At 39.3% G+C, this 16,820-nt stretch overlaps 11 protein-coding genes and 1 pseudogene across 11 annotated transcripts; 6 read left to right on the top strand and 6 right to left on the bottom strand.

Annotated features, from left to right (window-relative positions):
• Positions 1-1,855: 1,855 nt before the first annotated feature.
• LOC120322221 (histone H4) lies at positions 1,856-2,274 on the top strand. The gene has a single exon (XM_039377277.2). The coding sequence runs from the start codon at positions 1,922-1,924 to the stop codon at positions 2,231-2,233; it is 312 nt and encodes a 103-aa protein (XP_039233211.1). The 5' UTR covers positions 1,856-1,921; the 3' UTR covers positions 2,234-2,274.
• Positions 2,275-2,691: 417 nt separating this feature from the next.
• On the bottom strand, positions 2,692-3,192 carry LOC120322187 (histone H2A). The gene has a single exon (XM_039377243.2). It carries the CDS (start codon positions 3,129-3,131, stop codon positions 2,757-2,759), a length of 375 nt encoding a protein of 124 aa, XP_039233177.1. The 5' UTR covers positions 3,132-3,192; the 3' UTR covers positions 2,692-2,756.
• Positions 3,193-3,306: 114 nt separating this feature from the next.
• On the top strand, positions 3,307-3,778 carry LOC120322208 (histone H2B). The gene has a single exon (XM_039377265.2). It carries the CDS (start codon positions 3,358-3,360, stop codon positions 3,727-3,729), a length of 372 nt encoding a protein of 123 aa, XP_039233199.1. The 5' UTR covers positions 3,307-3,357; the 3' UTR covers positions 3,730-3,778.
• A 266-nt stretch (positions 3,779-4,044) lies between these two features.
• LOC120322185 (histone H1) lies at positions 4,045-4,950 on the bottom strand. The gene has a single exon (XM_039377241.2). The coding sequence runs from the start codon at positions 4,907-4,909 to the stop codon at positions 4,133-4,135; it is 777 nt and encodes a 258-aa protein (XP_039233175.1). The 5' UTR covers positions 4,910-4,950; the 3' UTR covers positions 4,045-4,132.
• Positions 4,951-7,013: 2,063 nt separating this feature from the next.
• On the top strand, positions 7,014-7,433 carry LOC120322222 (histone H4). The gene has a single exon (XM_039377278.2). It carries the CDS (start codon positions 7,080-7,082, stop codon positions 7,389-7,391), a length of 312 nt encoding a protein of 103 aa, XP_039233212.1. The 5' UTR covers positions 7,014-7,079; the 3' UTR covers positions 7,392-7,433.
• Positions 7,434-7,847: 414 nt separating this feature from the next.
• On the bottom strand, positions 7,848-8,346 carry LOC120322188 (histone H2A). Its single transcript, XM_039377244.2, has one exon. It carries the CDS (start codon positions 8,285-8,287, stop codon positions 7,913-7,915), a length of 375 nt encoding a protein of 124 aa, XP_039233178.1. The 5' UTR covers positions 8,288-8,346; the 3' UTR covers positions 7,848-7,912.
• A 126-nt stretch (positions 8,347-8,472) lies between these two features.
• On the top strand, positions 8,473-8,934 carry LOC120322209 (histone H2B). Its single transcript, XM_039377266.2, has one exon. The coding sequence runs from the start codon at positions 8,514-8,516 to the stop codon at positions 8,883-8,885; it is 372 nt and encodes a 123-aa protein (XP_039233200.1). The 5' UTR covers positions 8,473-8,513; the 3' UTR covers positions 8,886-8,934.
• A 266-nt stretch (positions 8,935-9,200) lies between these two features.
• Positions 9,201-10,104, bottom strand: LOC120322186 (histone H1-like). Its single transcript, XM_039377242.2, has one exon. It carries the CDS (start codon positions 10,063-10,065, stop codon positions 9,289-9,291), a length of 777 nt encoding a protein of 258 aa, XP_039233176.1. The 5' UTR covers positions 10,066-10,104; the 3' UTR covers positions 9,201-9,288.
• Positions 10,105-11,465: 1,361 nt separating this feature from the next.
• On the bottom strand, positions 11,466-16,672 carry LOC120322228 (annotated as a pseudogene).
• Positions 12,170-12,589, top strand: LOC120322223 (histone H4). The gene has a single exon (XM_039377279.2). The coding sequence runs from the start codon at positions 12,236-12,238 to the stop codon at positions 12,545-12,547; it is 312 nt and encodes a 103-aa protein (XP_039233213.1). The 5' UTR covers positions 12,170-12,235; the 3' UTR covers positions 12,548-12,589.
• Positions 13,003-13,504, bottom strand: LOC120322197 (histone H2A). The gene has a single exon (XM_039377254.2). The coding sequence runs from the start codon at positions 13,440-13,442 to the stop codon at positions 13,068-13,070; it is 375 nt and encodes a 124-aa protein (XP_039233188.1). The 5' UTR covers positions 13,443-13,504; the 3' UTR covers positions 13,003-13,067.
• On the top strand, positions 13,628-14,089 carry LOC120322200 (histone H2B). Its single transcript, XM_039377257.2, has one exon. It carries the CDS (start codon positions 13,669-13,671, stop codon positions 14,038-14,040), a length of 372 nt encoding a protein of 123 aa, XP_039233191.1. The 5' UTR covers positions 13,628-13,668; the 3' UTR covers positions 14,041-14,089.
• Positions 16,673-16,820: the final 148 nt, after the last annotated feature.

Below are 16,820 nucleotides of genomic sequence, written 5' to 3'. Positions count from 1 at the left end.
CAAATGTTGATATATGGTTTTAGTGACTTTTTAATGTTGATTGAACTTGAATATTCACATTTTTATCTAGAGCAATTTATAGAAAAACATGTTTTTAAATTATAAATCATGAAAATAATTTAGAGATTCCCGAAGTTTATTACAACTTCAACTTTCGACCTTTAGGAAAACCTAAAAAAGGAGCGTCTATTATTGTTTGAGATACTTTATTACTTGATTTAAGTTGACAATGAACTACATAAAAAGTTTGCTCTACGGCATCATTCAGCAATAGTTTTTGATTCTAAAAAATACATATATTGTCAAAAACAATGGATTTTTAATATTTTCTTAAAATAATAACGTGTTTGCTTTAGTAGATTAAAGTTTTCATGCATTTTTATAAATAATTTGTCTAAAATAAATCAATTTCCCTACCATATATCAGCCTTCATATAGTATGTCATACAATGTTTTTATTTAATAATAAAATATAAAGCAATCTTTTTTGTATTATCTCTTTCTTTTGTATATTAGATATTGAATTTCCCTACGTAATTAACCAATTTCAAAACAAGTTTTTACAGATCTTTTATTTTTTACAGACGGTTGAAGGGGCAGTTCCACTGGCCCCGTACGACCTCTTCAATAATATTCCCAAATTGAGTTAAAACTAAGAAAAAATTTTAATTAACAATCTTTATGTTATAGTTTTCTGTTACTTTCTAAATATTGGACTGACCGATATAATTACATTATTTCCAAACTGTCATTCGCAGAATTTTGATTTTTTATAGATGTTTGAAGGTAACGTGGTTCTTGCTCCGTATGACTATTTCAGTGTTCTAAAGGAAGTTAGCACTAATAAAAAATATAAAACAACTGTTTTTATATTAACCTTTTCTTTTATTTTATTAATGTTGGGCTAACAATTAAAATAACAATATTTCGATTCTTTCATTAGCAGAATTTCTATTTTTTAGAAATGTTTGAAGTTTCAGTGCCGTTTGCCCCTTATAAACATTTCAATAATATATTCAGCTGAACTTAACACAAAGACAAAATATAGAATATCAATTCTGTTATTATTTTCTATATATAATATTATATTCTAATATATATTCTTTTATAAATAGGCTGCAAAAGAAAAATTTAAATCTCATTGAATGTGGTTTGTGGTCCTGAAAAGGACCGATTGTAGAGTATGCTAGGGCTTTGGCTGCCAATTGAAGCCTTGCCAACTTAAGCACGCTCGCCGCGGATGCGTCGCGCTAATTGGATGTCCTTCGGCATTATGGTGACACGTTTGGCATGAATGGCACACAAGTTGGTATCTTCAAAGAGACCAACCAGATAGGCTTCGCTAGCTTCCTGCAGGGCCATAACAGCCGAGCTCTGGAATCGCAAGTCAGTCTTAAAGTCCTGAGCGATTTCACGCACCAGACGCTGGAAAGGCAGTTTGCGGATCAGAAGCTCTGTGCTCTTTTGGTAGCGACGGATCTCACGCAAGGCCACTGTTCCAGGGCGATAGCGGTGGGGCTTCTTTACACCTCCAGTCGCAGGGGCGCTCTTGCGAGCGGCCTTAGTAGCCAGTTGTTTGCGTGGCGCCTTTCCACCAGTCGATTTACGTGCAGTTTGCTTGGTACGAGCCATTTCCGATTTGAGTTTCACCACAGTTCACGTTCACTACTTCACGTTTCAAAACACAATAAACGATCAGAGCATTTGCTACCTACTTATATAGCAAGCGTGGATGGTGAGAAAGAGAAAGAGAAACAGAGGCCATCTCATTGACGAGCGAGGAACGAAACGAACATATCATTCGTACTCTCTCGGGTTTTTGGCGTTTTACGTATAAATAGAGGCACACAGAAAATGTTGAAATTAGTTCTTCAGTGACTTTCGGACTGTGTGTGTGCAGAATAGTATAAAACAGTGAATAATGACTGGTCGTGGTAAAGGAGGCAAGGGATTGGGAAAAGGTGGCGCCAAGCGTCATCGCAAAGTGCTTCGTGATAACATCCAAGGTATCACGAAGCCTGCTATCCGCCGTTTGGCTCGTCGTGGCGGTGTGAAGCGCATATCTGGACTCATATACGAGGAAACGCGTGGTGTTCTGAAGGTTTTCTTGGAGAACGTAATTCGTGATGCCGTCACCTACACCGAACACGCTAAGAGAAAGACTGTTACAGCCATGGATGTTGTGTACGCTCTGAAGAGGCAAGGCCGCACTCTCTACGGATTTGGCGGTTAAAAAAAAGTCCTGTACTTTTATTAAGCAATCGGTCCTTTTCAGGACCACCACTAACTTTTTAAAAGGAGGTACATTTTCAAAAAATATGTCCTTTTATTGGTTGGGAACCCCAAGAATGAGGTAGTCCGCTATTGCATCAAACTAAATGTCGATCATTGATTGCTTCTTCAGGTAGACCAAATTGAGAGTATAGTGTGTATATATTGATAGATTCATAACATGGCTTTGTACAGACTGTACTGAATTCAGACACCGTGTGTATATCAACGCATCGTGGAGTGCGAAAAATAAAAAAACTACTTTATATTTTATATAATAGAAAATTTGAAAAATCTTACTGCATATATAAATAAAATATGACAATTCCTAAAATAATTTTTTGTATAATTTATTCAATACAACATAATAGTAACGTAGTTAAAAAATTTTTCAAATCTTTGGTAACAATTTGGTCGTCCTGAAAAGGACGGTTTGATTGATGATTTTATGTACAAGTAGGTATTCAGCTTTTGAAACGTTTAGTTTAAGCCTTCTTCTCGGTCTTTTTGGGCAACAGAACAGCCTGAATATTCGGCAAGACTCCACCTTGGGCAATAGTGACGCCGGAGAGCAGCTTGTTTAACTCCTCGTCGTTGCGGATGGCCAGCTGTAAATGACGCGGAATAATTCTAGTCTTCTTGTTGTCACGAGCAGCATTGCCTGCCAACTCGAGAACTTCAGCGGCCAGATATTCCATTACGGCTGCTAGGTAAACTGGAGCGCCTGCACCAACACGCTCGGCGTAGTTGCCCTTCCGGAGCAGACGGTGAATACGGCCCACAGGGAATTGAAGACCGGCACGGTTGGAGCGGGACTTTGCCTTTCCCTTCACTTTGCCACCTTTTCCACGTCCAGACATTTTGCTTTGCGTTTATTTCACTTAGTTCACTTTACACACGGAACACGAATGCTGGCCGAACCCCGGCAGGGAAATATTTATACTTTTTCGTCTGCCAGCGCTTTCAGTTAGGGGTGGGTGACTTAGACCTGAAATGATTGTTCGTAAAAAAGTATAAAAATGAACGCGTTCAGAGCCACATTATGATAAGTGAATTGTGTTTGTGAAAATATAAGTAAAGTGAATAATGCCGCCGAAAACTAGTGGAAAGGCAGCCAAGAAGGCTGGCAAGGCTCAGAAGAATATCACCAAGACCGACAAGAAAAAGAAGCGCAAGAGGAAGGAGAGCTATGCCATCTACATTTACAAGGTTCTCAAGCAGGTCCATCCTGACACCGGCATTTCATCTAAGGCGATGAGCATCATGAACAGCTTTGTAAATGATATTTTCGAGCGCATTGCTGCCGAGGCGTCTCGTCTGGCTCACTACAACAAGCGCTCGACCATCACCAGTCGAGAAATCCAAACGGCTGTTCGCCTGCTTCTGCCGGGAGAGTTGGCCAAGCATGCTGTCAGTGAGGGAACCAAGGCTGTCACCAAGTACACCAGCTCCAAATAATTTGTTCCTACGAATGCTGCGGACATTAATCCAAAACGGCCCTTTTCAGGGCCACAATGTGTTTCACCAAGGAAATGTATTTTTCAATATATCGTCGATTTCAACTTATCCATTCCCACTATGGGGTTAAAATTGTTCAAATTTGTTTAAATATATACCAAAAAATCGGAAACGAAAACTCAATACGCTCAAAAAGCAACGTAATTCAATAACCAGACACGACGCGATGGTTGCCAATAAAATTAATGGAGCATTTTAATTTTCAAATAGCATTTAAATGAAAGTTTTTTCTCTTGCAACGAATCGTTGTAGCCCTGAAAAGGGCTTGTTTAAACAAATTTCAGATGTTGAAATCTAAAATTTTGATTGCGAACATGTACTAACTACTGTACTTTTTCACAATTTACTTCTTGGCGGCCGTAGTCTTTGCTTTCGGCTTCTTGGCCGTAGCAGAAACCGCTGCTTTCTTCGCAGTCTTTTTGGGTTTTGCAGACGCCGCTGGCTTTGCCTTTGGGGCTTTGGCTGCTGTAGCCTTCGACTTCGCTGCGGTCGCGGTCGCTTTCGCCTTTGTTGCGGCGGGCTTCGACTTTACGATTCCAGTTTTCTTAGCATCCTTGGCTTTTGCCTTCTCGGTTTTCTTTTTCTCGGCAGTCTTTTTGGTGGCCACAGCCTTCTTAGCCTTGGGCTTTTTGTCAGCAGCCCCAGCGGCAGTTTTTTTGGAGGAAGCACCAGTCTTCTTGGATGCTACCTTCTTGCTTTCCACTTTTTTCTCAGCAGACAAAACCCTCGACTTCGCCTTCGGATCCTTATCCTTCTTGGCGGAGGCCGAAAGTTTAAATGATCCAGATGCACCCTTTCCCTTTGTTTGGATAAGCTTTCCATTGACCACGGCCGATTTTAAGTACTTCTTGATGAATGGAGCTAACTTTTGGGCGTCGCATTTATAAGTGGCAGTGATATATTTTTTTATTGCCAGAAGTGATGAGCCGCCACGTTCCTTTAAATTTTTAATCGAAGCGTCCACCATTTGCTGAGTTGGCGGATGTGACGGCGCCGCATTGGCTTTCTTTGCCTTTGTGCCGGCAGATCCAGATGCCTTTTTTTGGGCCACCTTTTTCTCAACTGTCGCGGATGGGGCAGCCACTGGAGAAGCGGACGTTGCAACTGCAGAATCAGACATTTTTCTTCACTAAGAACACTTTTTTTCTTCAGAAAATGGTCCGCGCGCTGTTTGCCAACCTCCCTCGCCCGGATGAGAATCGAGGAGGAGAGCACTTTGACAATACGACTGCTAGCAGTCATTTACTATGTTGATGTTTGCTTGAAGTGCAAACTTTTTTTTTAAATATTAAGTGTTTAAAATATTTATTAAAAGTAAGTTTTAATAGTTCTACATTCTTAAATAATTATTTTTTCATTATGAATTTTTCAAATGTTGATATATGGTTTTAGTGACTTTTTAATGTTGATTGAACTTGAATATTTACATTTTTATCTAGAGCAATTTATAGAAAAACATGTTTTTAAATTATAAATCATGAAAATAATTTAGAGATTCCCGAAGTTTATTACAACTTCAACTTTCGACCTTTAGGAAAACCTAAAAAAGGAGCGTCTATTATTGTTTGAGATACTTTATTACTTGATTTAAGTTGACAATGAACTACATAAAAAGTTTGCTCTACGGCATCATTCAGCAATAGTTTTTGATTCTAAAAAATACATATATTGTCAAAAACAATGGATTTTTAATATTTTCTTAAAATAATAACGTGTTTGCTTTAGTAGATTAAAGTTTTCATGCATTTTTATAAATAATTTGTCTAAAATAAATCAATTTCCCTACCATATATCAGCCTTCATATAGTATGTCATACAATGTTTTTATTTAATAATAAAATATAAAGCAATCTTTTTTGTATTATCTCTTTCTTTTGTATATTAGATATTGAATTTCCCTACGTAATTAACCAATTTCAAAACAAGTTTTTACAGATCTTTTATTTTTTACAGACGGTTGAAGGGGCAGTTCCACTGGCCCCGTACGACCTCTTCAATAATATTCCCAAATTGAGTTAAAACTAAGAAAAAATTTTAATAAACAATCTTTATGTTATAGTTTTCTGTTACTTTCTAAATATTGGACTGACCGATATAATTACATTATTTCCAAACTGTCATTCGCAGAATTTTGATTTTTTATAGATGTTTGAAGGTAACGTGGTTCTTGCTCCGTATGACTATTTCAGTGTTCTAAAGGAAGTTAGCACTAATAAAAAATATAAAACAACTGTTTTTATATTAACCTTTTCTTTTATTTTATTAATGTTGGGCTAACAATTAAAATAACAATATTTCGATTCTTTCATTAGCAGAATTTCTATTTTTTAGAAATGTTTGAAGTTTCAGTGCCGTTTGCCCCTTATAAACATTTCAATAATATATTCAGCTGAACTTAACACAAAGACAAAATATAGAATATCAATTCTGTTATTATTTTCTATATATAATATTATATTCTAATATATATTCTTTTATAAATAGGCTGCAAAAGAAAAATTTAAATCTCATTGAATGTGGTTTGTGGTCCTGAAAAGGACCGATTGTAGAGTATGCTAGGGCTTTGGCTGCCAATTGAAGCCTTGCCAACTTAAGCACGCTCGCCGCGGATGCGTCGCGCTAATTGGATGTCCTTCGGCATTATGGTGACACGTTTGGCATGAATGGCACACAAGTTGGTATCTTCAAAGAGACCAACCAGATAGGCTTCGCTAGCTTCCTGCAGGGCCATAACAGCCGAGCTCTGGAATCGCAAGTCAGTCTTAAAGTCCTGAGCGATTTCACGCACCAGACGCTGGAAAGGCAGTTTGCGGATCAGAAGCTCTGTGCTCTTTTGGTAGCGACGGATCTCACGCAAGGCCACTGTTCCAGGGCGATAGCGGTGGGGCTTCTTTACACCTCCAGTCGCAGGGGCGCTCTTGCGAGCGGCCTTAGTAGCCAGTTGTTTGCGTGGCGCCTTTCCACCAGTCGATTTACGTGCAGTTTGCTTGGTACGAGCCATTTCCGATTTGAGTTTCACCACAGTTCACGTTCACTACTTCACGTTTCAAAACACAATAAACGATCAGAGCATTTGCTACCTACTTATATAGCAAGCGTGGATGGTGAGAAAGAGAAAGAGAAACAGAGGCCATCTCATTGACGAGCGAGGAACGAAACGAACATATCATTCGTACTCTCTCGGGTTTTTGGCGTTTTACGTATAAATAGAGGCACACAGAAAATGTTGAAATTAGTTCTTCAGTGACTTTCGGACTGTGTGTGTGCAGAATAGTATAAAACAGTGAATAATGACTGGTCGTGGTAAAGGAGGCAAGGGATTGGGAAAAGGTGGCGCCAAGCGTCATCGCAAAGTGCTTCGTGATAACATCCAAGGTATCACGAAGCCTGCTATCCGCCGTTTGGCTCGTCGTGGCGGTGTGAAGCGCATATCTGGACTCATATACGAGGAAACGCGTGGTGTTCTGAAGGTTTTCTTGGAGAACGTAATTCGTGATGCCGTCACCTACACCGAACACGCTAAGAGAAAGACTGTTACAGCCATGGATGTTGTGTACGCTCTGAAGAGGCAAGGCCGCACTCTCTACGGATTTGGCGGTTAAAAAAGTCCTGTACTTTTATTAAGCAATCGGTCCTTTTCAGGACCACCACTAACTTTTTAAAAGGAGGTACATTTTCAAAAAATATGTCCTTTTATTGGTTGGGAACCCCAAGAATGAGGTAGTCCGCTATTGCATCAAACTAAATGTCGATCATTGATTGCTTCTTCAGGTAGACCAAATTGAGAGTATAGTGTGTATATATTGATAGATTCATAACATGGCTTTGTACAGACTGTACTGAATTCAGACACCGTGTGTATATCAACGCATCGTGGAGTGCGAAAAATAAAAAAACTACTTTATATTTTATATAATAGAAAATTTGAAAAATCTTACTGCATATATAAATAAAATATGACAATTCCTAAAATAATTTTTTGTATAATTTATTCAATACAACATAATAGTAACGTAGTTAAAAAATTTTTCAAATCTTTGGTAACAATTTGGTCGTCCTGAAAAGGACGGTTTGATTGATGATTTTATGTACAAGTAGGTATTCAGCTTTTGAAACGTTTAGTTTAAGCCTTCTTCTCGGTCTTTTTGGGCAACAGAACAGCCTGAATATTCGGCAAGACTCCACCTTGGGCAATAGTGACGCCGGAGAGCAGCTTGTTTAACTCCTCGTCGTTGCGGATGGCCAGCTGTAAATGACGCGGAATAATTCTAGTCTTCTTGTTGTCACGAGCAGCATTGCCTGCCAACTCGAGAACTTCAGCGGCCAGATATTCCATTACGGCTGCTAGGTAAACTGGAGCGCCTGCACCAACACGCTCGGCGTAGTTGCCCTTCCGGAGCAGACGGTGAATACGGCCCACAGGGAATTGAAGACCGGCACGGTTGGAGCGGGACTTTGCCTTTCCCTTCACTTTGCCACCTTTTCCACGTCCAGACATTTTGCTTTGCGTTTATTTCACTTAGTTCACTTTACACACGGAACACGAATGCTGGCCGAACCCCGGCAGGGAAATATTTATACTTTTTCGTCTGCCAGCGCTTTCAGTTAGGGGTAGGTTACTTAGACCTGAAATGATTGTTCGTAAAAAAGTATAAAAATGAACGCGTTCGGAGCCACATTATGATAAGTGAATTGTGTTTGTGAAAATATAAATAAAGTGAATAATGCCGCCGAAAACTAGTGGAAAGGCAGCCAAGAAGGCTGGCAAGGCTCAGAAGAATATCACCAAGACCGACAAGAAAAAGAAGCGCAAGAGGAAGGAGAGCTATGCCATCTACATTTACAAGGTTCTCAAGCAGGTCCATCCTGACACCGGCATTTCATCTAAGGCGATGAGCATCATGAACAGCTTTGTAAATGATATTTTCGAGCGCATTGCTGCCGAGGCGTCTCGTCTGGCTCACTACAACAAGCGCTCGACCATCACCAGTCGAGAAATCCAAACGGCTGTTCGCCTGCTTCTGCCGGGAGAGTTGGCCAAGCATGCTGTCAGTGAGGGAACCAAGGCTGTCACCAAGTACACCAGCTCCAAATAATTTGTTCCTACGAATGCTGCGGACATTAATCCAAAACGGCCCTTTTCAGGGCCACAATGTGTTTCACCAAGGAAATGTATTTTTCAATATATCGTCGATTTCAACTTATCCATTCCCACTATGGGGTTAAAATTGTTCAAATTTGTTTAAATATATACCAAAAAATCGGAAACGAAAACTCAATACGCTCAAAAAGCAACGTAATTCAATAACCAGACACGACGCGATGGTTGCCAATAAAATTAATGGAGCATTTTAATTTTCAAATAGCATTTAAATGAAAGTTTTTTCTCTTGCAACGAATCGTTGTAGCCCTGAAAAGGGCTTGTTTAAACAAATTTCAGATGTTGAAATCTAAAATTTTGATTGCGAACATGTACTAACTACTGTACTTTTTCACAATTTACTTCTTGGCGGCCGTAGTCTTTGCTTTCGGCTTCTTGGCCGTAGCAGAAACCGCTGCTTTCTTCGCAGTCTTTTTGGGTTTTGCAGACGCCGCTGGCTTTGCCTTTGGGGCTTTGGCTGCTGTAGCCTTCGGCTTCGCTGCGGTCGCGGTCGCTTTCGCCTTTGTTGCGGCGGGCTTCGACTTTACGATTCCAGTTTTCTTAGCATCCTTGGCTTTTGCCTTCTCGGTTTTCTTTTTCTCGGCAGTCTTTTTGGTGGCCACAGCCTTCTTAGCCTTGGGCTTTTTGTCAGCAGCCCCAGCGGCAGTTTTTTTGGAGGAAGCACCAGTCTTCTTGGATGCTACCTTCTTGCTTTCCACTTTTTTCTCAGCAGACAAAACCCTCGACTTCGCCTTCGGATCCTTATCCTTCTTGGCGGAGGCCGAAAGTTTAAATGATCCAGATGCACCCTTTCCCTTTGTTTGGATAAGCTTTCCATTGACCACGGCCGATTTTAAGTACTTCTTGATGAATGGAGCTAACTTTTGGGCGTCGCATTTATAAGTGGCAGTGATATATTTTTTTATTGCCAGAAGTGATGAGCCGCCACGTTCCTTTAAATTTTTAATCGAAGCGTCCACCATGTGCTGAGTTGGCGGATGTGACGGCGCCACATTGGCTTTCTTTGCCTTTGTGCCGGCAGATCCAGATGCCTTTTTTTGGGCCACCTTTTTCTCAACTGTCGCGGATGGGGCAGCCACTGGAGAAGCGGACGTTGCAACTGCAGAATCAGACATTTTTCTTCACTAAGAACCCTTTTTTTCTTCAGAAAATAGTCCGCGCGCTGATTGCCAACCTCCCTCGCTCGGATGAGAATCGAGGAGGAGAGCACTTTGACAATACGACTGCTAGCAGTCATTTACTATGTTGATGTTTGCTTGAAGTGCAAACTTTTTTTTTAAATATTAAGTGTTTAAAATATTTATTAAAAGTAAGTTTTAATAGTTCTACATTCTTAAATAATTATTTTTTCATTATGAATTTTTCAAATGTTGATATATGGTTTTAGTGACTTTTTAATGTTGATTGAACTTGAATATTCACATTTTTATCTAGAGCAATTTATAGAAAAACATGTTTTTAAATTATAAATCATGAAAATAATTTAGAGATTCCCGAAGTTTATTACAACTTCAACTTTCGACCTTTAGGAAAACCTAAAAAAGGAGCGTCTATTATTGTTTGAGATACTTTATTACTTGATTTAAGTTGACAATGAACTACATAAAAAGTTTGCTCTACGGCATCATTCAGCAATAGTTTTTGATTCTAAAAAATACATATATTGTCAAAAACAATGGATTTTTAATATTTTCTTAAAATAATAACGTGTTTGCTTTAGTAGATTAAAGTTTTCATGCATTTTTATAAATAATTTGTCTAAAATAAATCAATTTCCCTACCATATATCAGCCTTCATATAGTATGTCATACAATGTTTTTATTTAATAATAAAATATAAAGCAATCTTTTTTGTATTATCTCTTTCTTTTGTATATTAGATATTGAATTTCCCTACGTAATTAACCAATTTCAAAACAAGTTTTTACAGATCTTTTATTTTTTACAGACGGTTGAAGGGGCAGTTCCACTGGCCCCGTACGACCTCTTCAATAATATTCCCAAATTGAGTTAAAACTAAGAAAAAATTTTAATAAACAATCTTTATGTTATAGTTTTCTGTTACTTTCTAAATATTGGACTGACCGATATAATTACATTATTTCCAAACTGTCATTCGCAGAATTTTGATTTTTTATAGATGTTTGAAGGTAACGTGGTTCTTGCTCCGTATGACTATTTCAGTGTTCTAAAGGAAGTTAGCACTAATAAAAAATATAAAACAACTGTTTTTATATTAACCTTTTCTTTTATTTTATTAATGTTGGGCTAACAATTAAAATAACAATATTTCGATTCTTTCATTAGCAGAATTTCTATTTTTTAGAAATGTTTGAAGTTTCAGTGCCGTTTGCCCCTTATAAACATTTCAATAATATATTCAGCTGAACTTAACACAAAGACAAAATATAGAATATCAATTCTGTTATTATTTTCTATATATAATATTATATTCTAATATATATTCTTTTATAAATAGGCTGCAAAAGAAAAATTTAAATCTCATTGAATGTGGTTTGTGGTCCTGAAAAGGACCGATTGTAGAGTATGCTAGGGCTTTGGCTGCCAATTGAAGCCTTGCCAACTTAAGCACGCTCGCCGCGGATGCGTCGCGCTAATTGGATGTCCTTCGGCATTATGGTGACACGTTTGGCATGAATGGCACACAAGTTGGTATCTTCAAAGAGACCAACCAGATAGGCTTCGCTAGCTTCCTGCAGGGCCATAACAGCCGAGCTCTGGAATCGCAAGTCAGTCTTAAAGTCCTGAGCGATTTCACGCACCAGACGCTGGAAAGGCAGTTTGCGGATCAGAAGCTCTGTGCTCTTTTGGTAGCGACGGATCTCACGCAAGGCCACTGTTCCAGGGCGATAGCGGTGGGGCTTCTTTACACCTCCAGTCGCAGGGACGCTCTTGCGAGCGGCCTTAGTAGCCAGTTGTTTGCGTGGCGCCTTTCCACCAGTCGATTTACGTGCAGTTTGCTTGGTACGAGCCATTTCCGATTTGAGTTTCACCACAGTTCACGTTCACTACTTCACGTTTCAAAACACAATAAACGATCAGAGCATTTGCTACCTACTTATATAGCAAGCGTGGATGGTGAGAAAGAGAAAGAGAAACAGAGGCCATCTCATTGACGAGCGAGGAACGAAACGAACATATCATTCGTACTCTCTCGGGTTTTTGGCGTTTTACGTATAAATAGAGGCACACAGAAAATGTTGAAATTAGTTCTTCAGTGACTTTCGGACTGTGTGTGTGCAGAATAGTATAAAACAGTGAATAATGACTGGTCGTGGTAAAGGAGGCAAGGGATTGGGAAAAGGTGGCGCCAAGCGTCATCGCAAAGTGCTTCGTGATAACATCCAAGGTATCACGAAGCCTGCTATCCGCCGTTTGGCTCGTCGTGGCGGTGTGAAGCGCATATCTGGACTCATATACGAGGAAACGCGTGGTGTTCTGAAGGTTTTCTTGGAGAACGTAATTCGTGATGCCGTCACCTACACCGAACACGCTAAGAGAAAGACTGTTACAGCCATGGATGTTGTGTACGCTCTGAAGAGGCAAGGCCGCACTCTCTACGGATTTGGCGGTTAAAAAAGTCCTGTACTTTTATTAAGCAATCGGTCCTTTTCAGGACCACCACTAACTTTTTAAAAGGAGGTACATTTTCAAAAAATATGTCCTTTTATTGGTTGGGAACCCCAAGAATGAGGTAGTCCGCTATTGCATCAAACTAAATGTCGATCATTGATTGCTTCTTCAGGTAGACCAAATTGAGAGTATAGTGTGTATATATTGATAGATTCATAACATGGCTTTGTACAGACTGTACTGAATTCAGACACCGTGTGTATATCAACGCATCGTGGAGTGCGAAAAATAAAAAAACTACTTTATATTTTATATAATAGAAAATTTGAAAAATCTTACTGCATATATAAATAAAATATGACAATTCCTAAAATAATTTTTTGTATAATTTATTCAATACAACATAATAGTAACGTAGTTAAAAAATTTTCAAATCTTTGGTAACAATTTGGTCGTCCTGAAAAGGACGGTTTGATTGATGATTTTATGTACAAGTAGGTTTTCAGCTTTTGAAACGTTTAGTTTAAGCCTTCTTCTCGGTCTTTTTGGGCAACAGAACAGCCTGAATATTCGGCAAGACTCCACCTTGGGCAATAGTGACGCCGGAGAGCAGCTTGTTTAACTCCTCGTCGTTGCGGATGGCCAGCTGTAAATGACGCGGAATAATTCTAGTCTTCTTGTTGTCACGAGCAGCATTGCCTGCCAACTCCAGAACTTCAGCGGCCAGATATTCCATTACGGCTGCTAGGTAAACTGGAGCGCCTGCACCAACACGCTCGGCGTAGTTGCCCTTCCGGAGCAGACGGTGAATACGGCCCACAGGGAATTGAAGACCGGCACGGTTGGAGCGGGACTTTGCCTTTCCCTTCACTTTGCCACCTTTTCCACGTCCAGACATTTTGCTTTGCGTTTATTTCACTTAGTTCACTTTACACACGGAACACGAATGCTGGCCGAACCCCGGCAGGGAAATATTTATACTTTTTCGTCTGCCAGCGCTTTCAGTTAGGGGTAGGTTACTTAGACCTGAAATGATTGTTCGTAAAAAAGTATAAAAATGAACGCGTTCGGAGCCACATTATGATAAGTGAATTGTGTTTGTGAAAATATAAATAAAGTGAATAATGCCGCCGAAAACTAGTGGAAAGGCAGCCAAGAAGGCTGGCAAGGCTCAGAAGAATATCACCAAGACCGACAAGAAAAAGAAGCGCAAGAGGAAGGAGAGCTATGCCATCTACATTTACAAGGTTCTCAAGCAGGTCCATCCTGACACCGGCATTTCATCTAAGGCGATGAGCATCATGAACAGCTTTGTAAATGATATTTTCGAGCGCATTGCTGCCGAGGCGTCTCGTCTGGCTCACTACAACAAGCGCTCGACCATCACCAGTCGAGAAATCCAAACGGCTGTTCGCCTGCTTCTGCCGGGAGAGTTGGCCAAGCATGCTGTCAGTGAGGGAACCAAGGCTGTCACCAAGTACACCAGCTCCAAATAATTTGTTCCTACGAATGCTGCGGACATTAATCCAAAACGGCCCTTTTCAGGGCCACAATGTGTTTCACCAAGGAAATGTATTTTTCAATATATCGTCGATTTCAACTTATCCATTCCCACTATGGGGTTAAAATTGTTCAAATTTGTTTAAATATATACCAAAAAATCGGAAACGAAAACTCAATACGCTCAAAAAGCAACGTAATTCAATAACCAGACACGACGCGATGGTTGCCAATAAAATTAATGGAGCATTTTAATTTTCAAATAGCATTTAAATGAAAGTTTTTTCTCTTGCAACGAATCGTTGTAGCCCTGAAAAGGGCTTGTTTAAACAAATTTCAGATGTTGAAATCTAAAATTTTGATTGCGAACATGTACTAACTACTGTACTTTTTCACAATTTACTTCTTGGCGGCCGTAGTCTTTGCTTTCGGCTTCTTGGCCGTAGCAGAAACCGCTGCTTTCTTCGCAGTCTTTTTGGGTTTTGCAGACGCCGCTGGCTTTGCCTTTGGGGCTTTGGCTGCTGTAGCCTTCGGCTTCGCTGCGGTCGCGGTCGCTTTCGCCTTTGTTGCGGCGGGCTTCGACTTTACGATTCCAGTTTTCTTAGCATCCTTGGCTTTTGCCTTCTCGGTTTTCTTTTTCTCGGCAGTCTTTTTGGTGGCCACAGCCTTCTTAGCCTTGGGCTTTTTGTCAGCAGCCCCAGCGGCAGTTTTTTTGGAGGAAGCACCAGTCTTCTTGGATGCTACCTTCTTGCTTTCCACTTTTTTCTCAGCAGACAAAACCCTCGACTTCGCCTTCGGATCCTTATCCTTATCCTTCTTGGCGGAGGCCGAAAGTTTAAATGATCCAGATGCACCCTTTCCCTTTGTTTGGATAAGCTTTCCATTGACCACGGCCGATTTTAAGTACTTCTTGATGAATGGAGCTAACTTTTGGGCGTCGCATTTATAAGTGGCAGTGATATATTTTTTTATTGAACTTGAATATTCACATTTTTATCTAGAGCAATTTATAGAAAAACATGTTTTTAAATTATAAATCATGAAAATAATTTAGAGATTCCCGAAGTTTATTACAACTTCAACTTTCGACCTTTAGGAAAACCTAAAAAAGGAGCGTCTATTATTGTTTGAGATACTTTATTACTTGATTTAAGTTGACAATGAACTACATAAAAAGTTTGCTCTACGGCATCATTCAGCAATAGTTTTTGATTCTAAAAAATACATATATTGTCAAAAACAATGGATTTTTAATATTTTCTTAAAATAATAACGTGTTTGCTTTAGTAGATTAAAGTTTTCATGCATTTTTATAAATAATTTGTCTAAAATAAATCAATTTCCCTACCATATATCAGCCTTCATATAGTATGTCATACAATGTTTTTATTTAATAATAAAATATAAAGCAATCTTTTTTGTATTATCTCTTTCTTTTGTATATTAGATATTGAATTTCCCTACGTAATTAACCAATTTCAAAACAAGTTTTTACAGATCTTTTATTTTTTACAGACGGTTGAAGGGGCAGTTCCACTGGCCCCGTACGACCTCTTCAATAATATTCCCAAATTGAGTTAAAACTAAGAAAAAATTTTAATAAACAATCTTTATGTTATAGTTTTCTGTTACTTTCTAAATATTGGACTGACCGATATAATTACATTATTTCCAAACTGTCATTCGCAGAATTTTGATTTTTTATAGATGTTTGAAGGTAACGTGGTTCTTGCTCCGTATGACTATTTCAGTGTTCTAAAGGAAGTTAGCACTAATAAAAAATATAAAACAACTGTTTTTATATTAACCTTTTCTTTTATTTTATTAATGTTGGGCTAACAATTAAAATAACAATATTTCGATTCTTTCATTAGCAGAATTTCTATTTTTTAGAAATGTTTGAAGTTTCAGTGCCGTTTGCCCCTTATAAACATTTCAATAATATATTCAGCTGAACTTAACACAAAGACAAAATATAGAATATCAATTCTGTTATTATTTTCTATATATAATATTATATTCTAATATATATTCTTTTATAAATAGGCTGCAAAAGAAAAATTTAAATCTCATTGAATGTGGTTTGTGGTCCTGAAAAGGACCGATTGTAGAGTATGCTAGGGCTTTGGCTGCCAATTGAAGCCTTGCCAACTTAAGCACGCTCGCCGCGGATGCGTCGCGCTAATTGGATGTCCTTCGGCATTATGGTGACACGTTTGGCATGAATGGCACACAAGTTGGTATCTTCAAAGAGACCAACCAGATAGGCTTCGCTAGCTTCCTGCAGGGCCATAACAGCCGAGCTCTGGAATCGCAAGTCAGTCTTAAAGTCCTGAGCGATTTCACGCACCAGACGCTGGAAAGGCAGTTTGCGGATCAGAAGCTCTGTGCTCTTTTGGTAGCGACGGATCTCACGCAAGGCCACTGTTCCAGGGCGATAGCGGTGGGGCTTCTTTACACCTCCAGTCGCAGGGGCGCTCTTGCGAGCGGCCTTAGTAGCCAGTTGTTTGCGTGGCGCCTTTCCACCAGTCGATTTACGTGCAGTTTGCTTGGTACGAGCCATTTCCGATTTGAGTTTCACCACAGTTCACGTTCACTACTTCACGTTTCAAAACACAATAAACGATCAGAGCATTTGCTACCTACTTATATAGCAAGCGTGGATGGTGAGAAAGAGAAAGAGAAACAGAGGCCATCTCATTGACGAGCGAGGAACGAAACGAACATATCATTCGTACTCTCTCGGGTTTTTGGCGTTTTACGTATAAATAGAGGC

Source organism: Drosophila yakuba, unplaced genomic scaffold (assembly GCF_016746365.2).
Source record: "Drosophila yakuba strain Tai18E2 unplaced genomic scaffold, Prin_Dyak_Tai18E2_2.1 Segkk15_quiver_pilon_scaf, whole genome shotgun sequence".
NCBI classification, from domain to species: domain Eukaryota; kingdom Metazoa; phylum Arthropoda; class Insecta; order Diptera; family Drosophilidae; genus Drosophila; species Drosophila yakuba.
Note: the sequence above shows the minus strand (reverse complement) of the source record. Positions and strands in the feature narration are given on the sequence as shown.